General features: G+C 45.2%; 1 protein-coding gene across 2 annotated transcripts in view; it reads left to right on the top strand.

Moving 5' to 3' along the window:
- Window positions 1-14,360, top strand: part of CFAP20 (cilia and flagella associated protein 20) — a 14,711-nt gene extending 351 nt beyond the window's left edge. Inside the window, exons 2-7 of one of the 2 annotated variants that reach the window (XM_014587791.2) lie at window positions 76-103; window positions 11,310-11,389; window positions 12,055-12,166; window positions 12,923-13,111; window positions 13,436-13,546; window positions 13,963-14,360. In XM_014587791.2, the coding sequence (XP_014443277.1) occupies window positions 76-103; window positions 11,310-11,389; window positions 12,055-12,166; window positions 12,923-13,111; window positions 13,436-13,546; window positions 13,963-13,968 (526 nt within the window). In that variant the 3' untranslated portion in view covers window positions 13,969-14,360. Of the gene's footprint in view, window positions 1-9; window positions 104-11,309; window positions 11,390-12,054; window positions 12,167-12,922; window positions 13,112-13,435; window positions 13,547-13,962 lie in introns of those variants that run through there. The other variant, XM_006148449.3, reaches the window with a different exon arrangement.
- Window positions 14,361-15,855: the final 1,495 nt, after the last annotated feature.

Below are 15,855 nucleotides of genomic sequence, written 5' to 3'. Positions count from 1 at the left end.
GGGGAGGGCCACCGGCGAGATGTTCAAAAACACGTTCCAGAGCGGCTTCCTCCCCATCCTCTACAGCATCGGCAGCAAGCCCCTGCAGATCTGGGACAAAAAGGTCAGGGGTGGTGTGCAGGGACATCGCCTCTCTTTGTCGGGGGCTGGGGACGAGAATAATTGTGTCGAATTGGGGCCTGGAGGCCGCTGCTGTGCCTTGTCCCCAGCCTGGCGTGGCCAAGGCGCAGGGAAGAGGCATCGCGTAAGCAGGGGTCGGGTAGCCTGTAGGGTGGGCTTGGCTGGGGTGTAGGTGTCCTGCTGCCATGGTGTGGGTAGGACATTAGGACAGCGGGTCCTCCCCGTAGACGACTTGGTCGTTCAGTTCTGAGCCACGGTTTCCCCCTGAATATGATGGAATATAATGGGATCGACGGTGCCCGTCTTAGAGCAGAGTGCATAAACTATGTGAGGGAGCTTTGGGGACGTTCAGGTAAAATGATCCACTGTTCACTGATTCCACAAATATTTACCGATCCTGTTTTTGTGCCAGGCAGTGTGCTGGGCTAGACACAGAGGCTTTGTTCCAGGCACCCTTACAGAGACACAGCCAGAGCAGCCCCGGCCAAGCCATGTCTGAGTTTCATTCATTTGCTCCCTTCCTCTTACTGGTCCCGAACCAGCCGGAATTTGGTGGCCTTTGGCGGCCTTTGACTTTGGCACCACACTCTTATTCGGGGTCTGTACTGTGTCTTAGTGCCTGGTTTTTCCATCAGGAAAACTGCAGAATTAGTGATACAGTCTGGTCTGGATTAGTAAGCTTAAGGCCAAGGGCAAGCCTCATTATCTTTATTCAGACCTCCGCTGGATGGTACTGAAGACCCTGTTCTCTTTTTGGAGATGTTAAGGTAAGATCTAGCTGTCTGTGAGTTGGTCTGCATTGTCTTTGGTATTTGGTTCCTCATGCCAATTCTCAGGCAGTCAGATGTACCATTTTTTGAATGTGACTTAAGATAGGCTCTCTCCTGTGATTTAGAGAATACCCTTAGTACTGCTCTCCTTAGGAGAGAATGGAGAGGTGATTTGCTAGGTGTTTTTACAGAGGTGAATATGGAGTAGTCTCAGTAAAGCAGTTTATTAGTAATGAGGTCAAGAACTTTGGATTTCGTCTTTGGGCCACAGAGGGGTTGGGAGAGACCGTGGACTTTCTCTACCTGTCACCACTCTGAAACTCTGTGTCCTGAGAACGGCCATAAACTAGTCGAAAAATCTGCGTGTACTGAGTTTGGGCGTAGCATCCCACACCAGAGTCCTGCCATCGGTAACTGCAGATCAGACAGAGACCTCCCCCTGCCTTGGCTTTGCCACTCATGCAGCTGTGAAAAATCTGACCATCTCTTCTCTTTCAATGATTCTATTCACAACTAAAACAGCATTTCCTTAATTTTTTCCCCTGTGTTTCTGGTATTTTCAGTTCCATGGTTTTGTTCACTATGGTTAAAGCATTGCAAACTCTGACATTGCACCGCTACAAAGGGAACCCCTGAGTGAATATACCTGGGAACTTTGTAAGGAGGCTGGCTTTTCTGCTGTCACTTGGATCAGTTATGGGTCGTCAGAAGCCTTGGTGAGAGGGCTTAGTATCCAGCTGAACTTGGAAATGACGTTGTAACTGATGTGTCAGTGTGAGGCAGTTTAATGGGGCTTGACTAATAGCAGAGGTTATCAGAGGAAGTCATAGAACCCACTAACATGGGAAGAATTCCAGTGGTGAGGGGCCTTCTGGTTGCCATTTAACCCTTCAAGGTGTGATGTTCTGTGCTGTGCTTTCTTTTTCAACTGCAGCTTTTTGACTAGTCAACATGTTTACACATGGAATATTAAAGCAGGGTAACCATGGTGCAGTGTCCCTTAACAACGCCACTAGAGGTCAGATGGTACCCTAATGACACAAACACATGTAAAAACGTTAGATCGATAGGGTTACAACGAGTAAATTAAACAGACGACTTGTCAAAGAAAACCTTTAGAACACTCTTTTCAAACAAAATCCTCTCAATAGTAGAAATTATTTATGTGTTTCTAACACTTTTTATTTGGACTAGATGGAAAAGTGTGTAGGGTGGGTCATCCGTGTCCCTACCTCGGGCAAGAGAAAGAGAAAAGAAAGTTTGGGGCCATAGCCATAGGCTTTGTTGTATGTGTACTTTTTCTCGGCTGTATTATTACATCTTCAGAAAGTATTGGGTATCTAATCCAGTCAGAGGAACTCCGGGCATTGATATCTTTATCAAAGATTAATTGAGCAATAGCTAAGTGACAGGCATTGTATAGACTTAGGAAGATACAGTGTTAGAGGAAATATTTACTTTGCTCCCAGGGAAGAAGGCAAAGTGGTAAGGGTGCAGTTTGAGGGAATACCATCCACATTTATTTAGACATGGTCCTGATCTTTATGAATTAAGTACATATTGACCGTGGTGCCTATTTTTTACTTATTTTGATTTTGCAGAATTTTAGTATTCTCCCTCCTGAGTTCCTAGAAAAAAGTTCTATTTGGTGTCTATGAAAAACAATTGTCTGTTTAGGCTGCGTCTTCTTATGAGAAGTGAATGCTGTATGCACAATACCAGTGAGTTTACAAATGTAGACTTTGTGTATAGTATGGCTTGCTTATAATATTTGTAGCACCCGCAGTTTATCCGACACTCTTTGAAGCTCACACAGCCCCTTGCCCCCACTCCGTTGCATCCTTCTAAGCTCAACTTAAACACTGTTTTCACTGGGAACTTCAGTGAGCGCTCATGTGTGCTCCTATGGGTCTCAATATCGCTTTGTGAGCACTTTCCTAATTATTGTGTATCACCCACTAAACTGCAAGGGAAGAATGGCATCTTACTTGGAAGCCTCAGTATGGTCAGACACTTTGGATTTGCATCTTGGCTGTATCGTGTTCTAGTTATGTGATCTAAAACAGCCCACCCAGTTTTGTTTTCCTCATCATGATTATGAAGATTAAATGAAGGGAACCAGCAGTTAGCGTAATGGCTATGTCACTGGACTCCCACGTAGTCGACCGCGTTTCGCGTCCCGGACCTGGTGGCTTGAAACTCACGCTGGGCTCGTGTGCGTGCATGCCCAAGATCCCGAGAGGAGAATGGAGGAGAAGGAATTGCTCCGTGACCATCCTCCCTAGGGGGTGATTTCTCGCTTTCTGTCTCTCTGTCTCTCTCTGTCGCGAGGCCACGCGCCCTCTAGCGAAAACCCCCCCAAAAAAAAAAAAAAAAGAAAAGTAAATGAAGATGTATGTAAAATGCTTAGCAAAAGTTACAGCATCGAGTTAGTACTTAAGTGGAACGAGCAGTTGGCGTAACGGCTATGTCGCTGGACTCCCGTGTAGTCAGCCGTGGTTCGAGTCCCAGACCCGGTGGCTTGAACTCAAGCTGGGCGTGTGTGCATGCATGCCCAAGATCCCGAGAGGAAAATGGAGGAGAAGGGATTGCAGCATGGCCATTCCCCCTGGGGAGCGATTTCTCACTTTCTCTCTCTCTCTCTCTTTCTGGCGAGCGCATGTGCCCTATAGCAAAAACCTCTCCCCCCCAAAAAAAATAAGTTAGTACTTAAGTTATGGCATATGGTATCAAATATGACAGACCTGAGGGACTTGCTTAGGACTAAAATAAGGAGTAACTTTATAACTGAGCCCAGTTTTCAGGTACCTAAGAATAGGAAGTACAGTAAAAACAAAACTTTCTGAAATTAAAACAATTTAGTCGTTGCACCTTAGCTTTCTCAGTTCAGACCCCTAATGTGGCTCTAAGGCCACACACATAGCCTGGCACTTGCTTAACTAGTCCTCCAGGCTCACCTCGCCAGGCTCCCCTCTTTACAGCAGCCTCCTACTGAACTCACAGAAGTCCTGTTCTCGCTCACCTTCTAGGTTTTGCACTTACTAGTCCCTCTCCTGGGCCCCACTCTTCCACCTCATCAGTACCTCCCAATTCATAGGCACTTCCTCAGAATAGCCCTCCTTGGCCCTCTAGTTAAGTTCATTTATATCCACTCCTGCAATCTCTGCTTCCTGCTCATCTCACTTGAAATTAGCTTCTCTGGGCCAGCCACCTGGCTGACTTTGAGACTGGAGGCCTGGAGCCGGCAGCTTGAATAACATGCTGAGCACATCTGTGTGTGTGCCCAAAATTCTGAGAGGAGAATAGAGAAGCAGGGATTGTGGTGTGGCCATCCTCCCTAGGGGGTGATTTCTCGCTTTCTGTCTCTCTGTCTCTCTCTGGTGAGCACACATGCCCTATAGCAAAAAAAAAGAAAGAAATCAGCTCCTTTTTTCCTAGAGGAAGTGTGTGCTTGCCAGACAGGAACAGAGAAAGGGAGAGGAGAAAGCACACACGCACACACACACCCAGGGCATGGTCATGCAGAAGTCCCTTCTCCATTTCTCCCTCCTTTTGTGATTTCGGGCACATACGCACCCGTGGCTGGCATTTCAAGCCACGTTGCAAACTGCTCGATCAGACATGTGGGATCTGGTTGCCTTAACTACCACGCCATGGAGCCTCCCAGAATTAGCTTCCGAAGGTATTTCTGGCTACACTTAAGTTTCCTAATAGAGACCTTTGTGAGAGCATAAAAGAAATTAGGGGTTTCTTTAAAGTTTTTTTAATTCCTGGAACCAACAAATCTTAATATTTATTAAAGGACTCTGTTTTTCAGAAGGTACGTGTGCTCGCCAGAAAGACACAGAATGATAAGAAAAAGCAACCCCACAGGGGATCATCACGTGCAGTTTCTTCTCTTTCATCTCTTCCTTTTTTGGGGATTTTGGGCTTACTCACAAGCCGGACTTGGAAGCTGCCAGGTCCACCACTCAACTGCGCAGTTGGCCATGTGGGATCCAGGCGCCTTAACCACCGCCTCAGGGAGCCAGCCCAGAGGACTCTTATGTTTATTGTAAACATTGTTTCTAGTTTCTAAGCAAAATACCAGGAGGTTCTGGTTCCACTTAGGCCTATGTAAACATGTAATTTTCAATCATTACTGATAATATCCAAAAAGTTTATGAGATTATTAATTCATGAAAGCTTCTTCCATTCCTCTGACCTTGTCTTTCTCTCAGCTGTTTTTTCCTCCGTTTCCTGAACTAAATATTAAAACCAGAATCTTGTTATTAATGGATAGTGTTAGATGCTTATACCCTGTTCCTGATTTTTAAAATGAGCAAAACCCCACTCCAGAAAAAAAGTTCTTAAACCCTAGCATTTTTTTTTAATTTTCAAAATTTTATTATTATTATTTATACATTCAATCGCTATACATCATTTGGCTTATAAAGAGAATTTACCCAACACAGGAACCAGCAGTTAGCGTATGGCTGTTGCTGGACTCCCACGTGGTTCGAGTCCCGGACCCGGTGGCTTAAACTCACTCCAGGCACATGTGCGTGCATGCCCAAGATCCCAAGTAGAGAATGGAGGAGAAGGGATTGCGGCATGACCATCCCCCCTGGGGGGATGATTTCTCCCTTTCTGTCTCTATGTCTCTCTCTGTCTGTCTGGTGAGCGCACGTGCCCTGTAGCATAAACCTCTCCAAAAAAAAAAAAAAAAGTTTAAAAAAAAAAAAAAGAGAGAGAATTTACCCAACATTAAATACACCTCAGACCAGTCTAGTTGAGGATACTATACACGTTAAAACCTAGTTTTAATTGCAAACCTTGGGGGGCTGGCAGGTGCCATGGTGATTAAAACGCTGGGCTCCCATATGGCCAACTACCATTCAAGTCTCGGATCTGGTATCTTACTTTCTCATTTTCTGTCTCTCTCTCTGTGTCTCTTTCTGATCAAATTAAAAAATAATAATACAAATAAAAATAATTCTTAAAAACAAAGCAAACCTTGGGCCAGCAGGTGGCATAGTGGTCGGGACACTCTTAGGGGGTGATTTGTCGCTTTCTGTCTCTCTCTGATGAGCACACCATGCCCTATATTTAAAATCTCTTTAGAAAATAGCAGACTTTATTGGTTCATGCTGAATTGATGCAATTTCCAGTACAATTAAGCTCATGTGGACATAAAGGAATAAAGCTTTTCTTTTCCCTGGGACACTCAGATAAAGTTCTTCATTATTCTAAGTAACAGCTTTTCCAGTAAGGTGCTATTAGGAAGGAACTGGCTAGCTGCGCTCATAATTGGCCCTGTATTAATTAAGGGGTTGTTCGTATGTGCTCAGATACATGCCTGGGTAGTCCCTGTGATGTGTTGCAAAGAGAAAGGGAAGCCTGACCCTTTGGAGCCTGCAAGGACCAGGCTTTGAGTCTGCTGGTTCGGAGCTATGCCCAGTTCTTCCCACAGGGGTCTCCCTCGGCCTGCTCCTGCCTAATCCAGGGCAGAAACTCCTGCTGGAATTGACCGCTTAAAGGAAATTGGAACATGTGTCATTAAGACTAGGGTGCCAGATGGCTGAGGGTTCAGCCCCTGCCAGGGCGAATGGGTGGAGCCAAAAAATGAAAGTGGGGGGAGGGGAAGGGAATGAAGACAATTCATGTGTTATTTTTAAAAACACTCCTAAGTTGGCCAGCTTCTCCCCCTTCCACTGCCCCCAGTAGTATTTCTTTCCCTCAGCTTGACCCTCCTCCCTGGGGCTTACTTGGAGGGAAGATGAAAAAAAACTGTGTTCTTTATTTGTTGCCCCAGCAACCATGGAAAGCCTAAGAGAATGATCGTAAGGCAGGCTGAAAGGTCTAGTCCCCTCAGTGTCTACAGAGGCTGAGAACCGTTCTGGTCTGTACGTGCCCTAACCTGGGCTCTGAAGTTCCTAGGGTACCTCCAGCTCCTGGATGAGGAAGTTCATGAAAGAGGAGAAATAGTTTGGCTTTAATTTGTGTGTGTGTGTGTGTGTGTGTGTGTGTGTGTGTGATTAATAAAACAACCACACTTGGATAGTGAGAATGTGTCATGAATGAAAAAAAAATTCAAGTTAGAAACACTCGGCTCTTTCTGATTTAAAGAGGGAAGTAAAAAGAAAGTAAAATAAAACCTGCCTTCACCATGAGCAGTTTATTTCATTTTATTACTTTTTTTGGAGAGGTTTTTGCTATAGGGCACGTGCACTCGCCAGACAGACTGAGACTGAGAGATAGAAAGCGAGAAATCACCCCCCAGGGGGGATGACCATTCCGCAGTCCCTTCTCCATTCTTCTCTCTGGATCTTGGGCACGCACTCACACGTGCCCACTGTGTTTAAGCCACCGGGTCCAGGACTCGAACCTCGGTCAACTACTTGGAGTCCAGCAACACAGCCATTATGCTAACTGCTTGTCCCACCATGAGCAGTTTATTTGATCTTCATCCCAGAACCAGGCCTGCCCAATGGCCTCTGAACTGGAAGGAGCTAGGAAAGGAAGTTGATGCTTTCTGAGGACACGTGTATTATTGTGTGTGTGTGTCGGAAGCTGGGCTGAGGAGAGGGGTTGCTTCCTGGAAGACCTTTACCAGATTGCCAGGGTGGTTGGAAGGCCTTCTCCCAAATTGCCCACTCCCTTTTCCCCTTTGATCCTGGTTTTAGAGCCTAGACAAAAGGCTTTGGGAAGTCTCCAACCCCCTGAAGCTCTTATCTTTGGTTAATACTCCCCACCCCCATTTATTTCCAGTGAGTTTGTATTTGCAGTCCTCTGACTTTAATAAAGAAGAAGAAGAAAAAAAAAAAAAAGAAAAGAAAAGAAACACAATGCACTAGCAAATCTATTTAACTTGATTTCAGAGCTCTGGAAGCCTATGTAATGGGAATATTTGTATTTTTGTCCTTTGGAGGCTGAACTCTCTCCCAGGCAAAGCCATTTAGTCTGTCTCGCCAGCCAGGTTAAAATTCTAGAGACTGATGGCCTTTGCTTCAGAACAGCTGCCTTTTCTCCTGAGGTTCTCCTGTTTTACATGGGATGCATTCATTCCTTTCAGAAGGAATTCAGTGTGTGAATGTGGTTGTTGTCTAGTGACAGTGAAAGAACTCTCTTTAGGAAGTTACTGGAAGTCTGCTCACAGTGAACTTGCCTCTGGGGCAGGTGCAGAATGCTGCAGAGTCTATTCCGGCTCCCAGCCTGTTGGCTCCTGCCGTGTAAAAAGCATTGTCTTCTTCTGCAAAGACCCAGTGGGTCAGATGTGCTGGAGTGTTCCAGTGAAGTCATCGGCCATAAACTTCGAGACGAGCAGAAGGCAAATTCCCTACCATTTCCTCCCTATGAGAGCCAGCGGGTCTTTCTGAAGCTGAGAGAGGCCTTTTGTTGACTCTGGCCTGAGCACTTTGGGATGTAAGATATAAGGCCTGTGATTTAAAATAATAGATAAACCAGTGACTTGTTTTTCAATAACAGCAGTCCTGGCCCCTAATGGCTTCATGATCGGTTTAGTTGAGCCATCTGTATGATGTATGCTGTGTACCTTTTAAAGAAAGAATGTTGTGTTATTGACAGTCATTACTGGTCTAAAACTGTGTTCGCATCTTGTGGAATACAGCCAGCTCTTATTAGGAGGCTATCTGACATTATTTAGAAGTAATTTTTTGATTAACTCCTCCTTCACCAATAAGTCTGCCCGATTTTTTTTTATAGAAAATATAGGAGGAATGTTGCCGCTTTGGTCAGGAACATTCACGTGGGAAACGAGGTAGGCCGTGTTGGCATGTTCTGCACAGACCCAAATCTTTGTGCTCTTAATCTCCCTTGGAAAGAGGCCCAGAATTCAAAGCAGGAGGGCATTGAATGTCGCCAGCTTTGTTTGAGAAGCATTTCAATGTGATGTTTGTGTCTTGAGAACCCAAGAACTGCTACATTTGCAGGGATGGGGGCCCGTCTAGCCCAGCATTCTGTCTCTGACAATGGGCATCAGAGGATGTTTTGTGAGGAAGCATTCTTCCTGCAGCAGCCTCATGGGCTTTGTGATGCACCCCGGGATCTCTGGCTTTCTGTAATAGTCCTGAGTGGATATGTCATCCACAAAATTCTTAAAAATCTTCTTCGAATCTATTCATGTGTGCCAACTCCGAGGGTGACAAATTCCAGAAGTCAGCAAATATGTGAATGCTTACTGTAAGCCTAGCCAGCTACAAAGCACTGTGGAAGCTAGAAAATACTCCGACCAGCTCTCCCTAGGCTTGCTTGAGCTGATGCTTTCTTGACTAGACAAGACTCAGAGTTGTATTAAAAGGTGTGCAATAACGTCAGATGTCACCTGGGGAGCACCAAGCACCCCACAAGTGGGTCAAACAACCACAGCGCTCACAGAGACTAATGTCTGTAAACAATGCCAGATTATCTGCATTGAAATACAACTATTGGGACCAGCAGATGGCATAATGGTTACATCGCTGAACTCCCATGTAGTTGACTGTGGTTCAAGTCCCAGACCCAGTGGCTTGAAACTCATGCTGGGTGTATGTCCGTGTGTACCCAAGATCCCGAGAGGAGAGTGGAGAAATGATTGTAGTGTGGTGTGGCCATCCCCCCTTGGTGGGGGGGATTTATTGCTTTTTGTCTCTCTGTCTGTCTCTGTCTCTCTGGCAAACTCATGCGCCCTATAGCAAACATTTCTTAAAAATAAAAAAGAAAAATACTACTGGGCTAGCTGGTGGCATGGTGGTTAGGGTCAGGGTTAGGGTTAGGGTTATGGCCAACTCTTAATACAGGGTTCAAGTCTGCAACCTGGCACCTTGAAAAGCACCCTAGGTATATGTGCGTGGATGCTCAAAATCCTGAAAAGAGTCAGAAACAGAGGAGAGGAAAGTGCTGTGAGGCCATCCCCCATGGAGATGGGGGTTCTCCTTTTCCCTCTCTTTCTGTCTCTGGTGAGTGCATGTGCCCTCTGGCAAAATGTTTTTCAAAAGAAATACAGCTGTCCATCTCAACACCCTGGACCCTCCCTATACACAAATACAAAAGCCAAATTGTAACCAAAAAGCTGAATAGTGAGCAAGGGAGACTTTACTTGGTGTGAGTGAGTCATGGGTTATGACAGTCTGACATCCATTTCTAGGCACGGTGTTTTTCCCACCAGTACCTAGGAGAAGGCCGCGTGCTTGTCTTTCTGATGTGTACAGTCCTAGACTGGTTATCTTTATCATGTCTCAATGCATTCAGCCCTGGCAGTCTAGCTCTAATTCAGAAGTGCTTTTGTTTGTCTCTGTTTTGTTCACATTAGGTGCTTAAGAGTTTAATGCTTGGGGGCCAGCAAGTGGCATGGGAGTTAAGGTGCTGGATTCTCACATGGCTGACTGCAGTTCCACCCCCAGACCTAGTGGCTTGTTTTCTCACTTTCCTTTTCCCTCTCTCTCTGTCTCTCTATAGCAAATTAAAACTAAATAAATAGAAAAACAAAGTTAAATAAATCTTTTTTTTTAAGGTTAATGCTTCAAGATATTTGTTCTTTCCCAAATATTATGAGAGGAAGAACCTATATTCATGATTTGATTCCTCCTCATTATATACTTCCTACGTACACAGCTAACGATATCCAACAGTGTAGGATGGAGTGCTGAATTATGTAGTCTAAACGAGAGCCAGAGAAACAAATCAGAGAAAAGGGGTCCTTATGGGCTGAAATCGCTGACAAAGGCGTTGTGTGGGGCACAGATAGGACTTGAATTCATACTTGAAAAAGAAAATTAGGAAAAAGATGATAAGAGAGCGTGAAGTGGGAGTGAGCCCAGGGGAGTAATGGTTTTGCTTTTTGGTTGCCCTCTCCTTCTCAGTGACTCTCAGTGCTCCGATGAGCTTTCTGGAAAAAGAAGTGTGTGAGGTAGTATGGGGCAGTGGAAGGCCTGGTAAACCCTGACTCTCCAAATTAGGATCTGTCATTTGCAATCCGCGGGTCCACCTTTGGAAAATGGAGACAGTACTGCCCGTTTTGTTATTTTTGTTGTTGTGAAGGTTAAGTGAGAGAAAGTGTACAGAGACACTCAATAAATGTTAGCTGAATCTATTGGGTCGTCGGAAAAGTCATGACGTATTTTTCTGTGTTTTTCTCTGCAAAAATACGTCATGACTTTTCCGCCAGCCAATAAATGGAGTCGCTTTCTTTTCTGAGAATTCATCCTGATTTACAGATTGCCAGGTTACCTGGGATTCCCAGGTGGTGGTTGTGTAGACAACCCTGTATAGAGGTGACAGCATACCTCTTACATATAAACCTCCCCACACTGGGTCACAACTCCTGTCACGCCTCTTGGGCTACTCTGATTTTCCCTAAATAGTTTCATTTCACCTTCAAAATCTTTACAAGGTCATTGCCTGGTATTTTAGCACTAACTGGTCACGTTTTCCTCCTTGAAGGTGCGGAATGGCCACATCAAAAGAATCACTGATAACGACATCCAGTCCCTGGTGCTGGAAATTGAAGGAACAAATGTCAGGTAGGTCGCCACCTCTGTTCTCCAAGAGACGTCACATACAGAGAGGTAGAACCCCATAGAGGTCAGTGGCACAGATTAGTCAGACTGTCCCATGTGACTCTATGTTCTGCTCTCTACAGTGTACCTTGGCAAGTCACTTAATCCCCCAGGCCTTAATGTCCTCACCTGTAGAGAACGAGTTAATAAGATTGTAGCTTCTTGATAAGGTTATTAGACGGACTGAATAAATAAATATGTATGAAACACATAGACCCATGTGCACCACGTCAGTATTAACTGTGTTACTAATATTTAACCAGCTTCGGGGGATGGTGGCCGGTGTGTTTTTCAGTGTCACTGTGGTCTTAGTTTTGGTTTTCTATTATTCGATGGTTTTTCTGGAGTAGAATTGAAGTCTTCTGTCACTAGAAGAACTTCCTAAGATCCACTGGTCTGACTTTATTTTCCAGATATTTTATTGTTGATGTCTAGCCCTGTATTCAGCTTTAGTTTCTGAGTCCAGCATTTTTTTTAAAAGCATTAGCTGACTTAAGGGTCGAGGAATTCATTCTGAGTCTTCTAGATCTGCTTTCCAGTTTTTCCTCTTGGCTCATGTGTTATTGTTGTACATACCACAATGGAAAAGACAAGGAGTGTGTTTACTGCTATTTCCTTTCTGTCTGCAGCACCACATACATTACATGTCCTGCAGACCCTAAGAAGACGTTGGGAATTAAACTTCCTTTCCTCGTCATGATTATCAAAAACCTAAAGAAATACTTCACCTTCGAGGTCCAGGTAAATATGTGCACATGAGTGTGTCTGCGTCTGCTCTTGGCCATACCAAAGAGATAACCATTTAACAGACGGGGGGAAGTGGCCCTACAAAGAGTCCTGGTCCTTTTGTGGGTGTTCTTTTCTGCCTCTACTATAAGCTTGGTGCAGCCCTTGTTGTTATGATGTAAATTTACTGTTGGTAATCAAAATATTTAATTAGAGAAATGGAAAGCCCCAGAAAAATCTAATCAATAAAAGAGTTAGCATGTTGTCCTATGGAGAATGTTGTTTAATACCGGGTTATTCCTTTTTTTAAAAAATTTTATTTCTTAATTTATTTTACTTTGATCAGAGAGAGAGAGAGAGAGAAAGCAAGCGAGAAAGTAAGACGCCAGGTCCAGGACTTGAATTGTGGTTAGCCATGTGGAAGTGTCCAGCACCTTAACTACCATGCCACCTGCTGGTCCCCAATACTGAGTTATTCTTCCCTGTTTTAGTATTTCTGATTTTTCAAAGGGAAGAACTTTCATGAAATCATTCTATGGTCTGAGAGCCTGTGTATATCATATGTCATAAGCAGCTGCTGTTGTCTTGGCAACAAACAAGATAAACTTGTGACTTCCGGGCCATCTGTATCCAGTGCGTGGCCCATATGTGGTCTGTTTATTCTCCTCTGGGTCTCAGCCTTGGGAAACCAGGCTGTAGGAGTCAGATTCTTGTCGTATTGAGGTTGTTTGCCTCTTCCGAGATGGAGTGAGTGCGACTTCTATTTCACAGGTACTGGATGACAAGAATGTGCGTCGGCGGTTTCGGGCAAGCAACTACCAGAGCACCACCCGGGTCAAGCCCTTCATCTGTACCATGCCCATGCGGCTGGATGATGGCTGGAACCAGATTCAGTTCAACCTGTCGGACTTCACCCGGCGAGCATACGGCACCAATTACATCGAGACCCTAAGAGTGCAGGTACCTTTCCAGGTGGAGCCCCACATTGGGCATGGGGGAATATGCTGTGTCCGATGCTGGATTGTGGCCCCCGTGGCAGACAGCTTGGGTTTCTGGCTGGAGTCCAGGGGATTCGGGCCTCGCAAAGGCCCAGGACATATTTGGGAGTTTGCTCAGATATGGGGGCAGAGACAGAGAAGCTCCCTTTTGCAGAATCAGCCTCTAGGCCAAGCTGAGGAGATACCCGAGTGTTGATGCTTGATAGATCAGGAGAGGGCCCCTACGAGAATCAGGAAAAGAGGAAATACAATCAAATTTAGCCTCAAACAAGCCTTGCTTCTGCAGATCCACGCAAACTGTCGCATACGACGGGTTTACTTCTCAGACAGACTCTATTCAGAAGATGAACTGCCAGCAGAGTTCAAACTGTACCTCCCAGTTCAGAACAAGGCAAAGGTAAGCAGCCTTTCCAGGAGAGGGCCAGTCAGTGAACTAGGGGTTCTGTGTCCCCGGAAAGTGGAAAGTGCCTCTCGGGACGCCTGGGAGGACCTTTGTGTCCTAAGGTGGTATGTAGGTCTTCTGACATCAGCCCCAGATCAGGAGTGACCCTGATTCCTGCCTCCTGAAGGGATCCTGCTGCTTCCTGCTCATAGGCTTTCTCAGAAGAATATCCTCCATCTGAACCTCTTGGTCAGCCCGAATTCCTTTCAGCCAACAGGTCTGCTCTAACAGAGTGGGTGCCCACATTCCTGCCCACTGCAGACATGGATGCATCCACACAGCCCAGTGTCTGTTCGGATGTCACCAGAGCTAGGAACCATCTGTTTTCTAATAACCCCAGCTGATAACTCTTTTCTGTTTTTCCCCTCCAGCAATAACTGGGATACAGCTCAAGAGATGGACCCAGGATGGGACTCTTAGTTTAAAAAGGAAACTATCTGGAGGACAATGCAAAAAACATATTTATATTAGCTCACTGTGCTATGGTTCTTTTATTTCCTACTTGGTGTCTCTTGTCATGGACACCAGCGACCAGGCCGTAACTCCGTATTTGTGCTGTAAGTACAGTGAAGGGTAAGCAGTCCTGTGAGTGATGGGTGAATGCTGGAGTTGACCCCGCTGCCTGCCCCAGTGTGGGGGGAGATACATTTACCATGAACTTAAAGAATTAAAGGTCCCCAAAAGGCAATTTCAGACCAATATTTCTTCCTACGGTTTATTCTTTGTTTTATATATTCTCTAAATATATGTATATGCTATGGAATACTCATTATCTGGAAATGAATAAAATGTTATATTCTTGGTTTGTAAATGTGTTCCTAGTTTGTCTGTTTTAATGGTGACATTTCTCTGTCCTTTTTAAATATGATAATGGAACTATTTCCAGTGAACATCCCAAATGTTTCATGCTGTGAAATATCTTGCACTGTGAGATATTGGGTCGTCAGGCAAGTCATGACGTATTTTCTATGTCTTTCTATGCAAAAATGCATCATGACTTTTCTGATGACCCAGTGTATTGCAGGTGAAGTACTTGCCCTGAGTGTAGGGGCTGGGAGGGAAGTGGGTTTTAATCACTCGAATCGCTGGGAAGAGCCACAACCTTACCCAGCTCTCCCCACACGCTTTCTCTGGTGTATGTATGCCTGGTTAGAGGCACGACACAGGCACTGTTGTGTTTGGTTTGGTTTGGTTTGGTTTGGTTTTGGCTAGAGAGGGAAATTTTCCAGAGCGAAGCACTTTATATGATGCAGCTCTACTGTGTGCAGTATTCCTGGTGAGGAAGTCACTGAGGCAATTGAGGGCAGAGAGGAACTTGTGTAGATAGCCCTAGATAATCTTGAAGGGGACCCATAAGAACTGGTACAGATTACATCTGGGCCGAAGGGGTTTGGTTTGGTTTTGACTAGAGGATACAAGTGCTTCCCTGAGAAAGACAGAAAAAGAGAAGGAGAAAGTCCCTGCCCTGGGATGGGGGCACATCACAGTCCCTCCATTCTCCATCCTGCTGGGGTTGGGGGCATGTGTATACACTCACACCTGAAGTGTTCTTCAAACCAATAGGACCAGGGTTTGGGTCGTAGTCAGCCATGTAGGATCAGGCTTCATTACCCACTAGGCTACAGAACTGGCCTGTTTGGTATACTTTTTTTGTACTGTAAGAGTTGTTGTGGCTAGCAGATAGTGTGGTGGTTATGTTGCTGGACTCTCACATGATCAACTGGGGTTCAAGCCCTGGACCCAGTGTCTTGAAACTCAATGCTAGGCATGTGTGCATGCATGCTCAAGATCCCCATAAGGAGAATGGAAGGGAAGGTATTACGGCATGGCCATTCCCTGTGGGGAGGGTGGGGGGGGTGTTTCTTGCTTTCTGTCTCTGTCTCTCCTGCGAATGCATGTGCCCTATTGCAAAGATCTCTCTCAGAAATAAAGTTTCGGGCTAACAGATGGCTTAGCAGTTACATCTCTAGATCCCACATGATTGCCTGTGGTTCAAGCCCCAGACCTGGTGGCTTGAAAAACACTGGGCATGTGTGTATGCATGCCCAAAATCCCAGAAGGAGAATGGAGGAGAGGGGATTGCAGTGTGGCCATCCCCCCGGAGGTGATTTCTCACTTTCCCTCTCACTGTCTGTTGTTTCTTTCTTTCTCTGGCTACTGCAGGCACCCTAAGTCAAAAACCTCTTTTAAAAAAGAGTTTTGGAAAGGTAATATATATGAAATAAAAATTTCAAAGTCAAAAGAGTAAAAGGGCCTTTTATATA

The sequence above is a fragment of the Tupaia chinensis genome, unplaced genomic scaffold (assembly GCF_000334495.1).
Source record: "Tupaia chinensis unplaced genomic scaffold, TupChi_1.0 Scaffold000235_1, whole genome shotgun sequence".
Taxonomy (NCBI): domain Eukaryota; kingdom Metazoa; phylum Chordata; class Mammalia; order Scandentia; family Tupaiidae; genus Tupaia; species Tupaia belangeri.
This window is presented reverse-complemented; position numbering and strand designations above follow the sequence as displayed.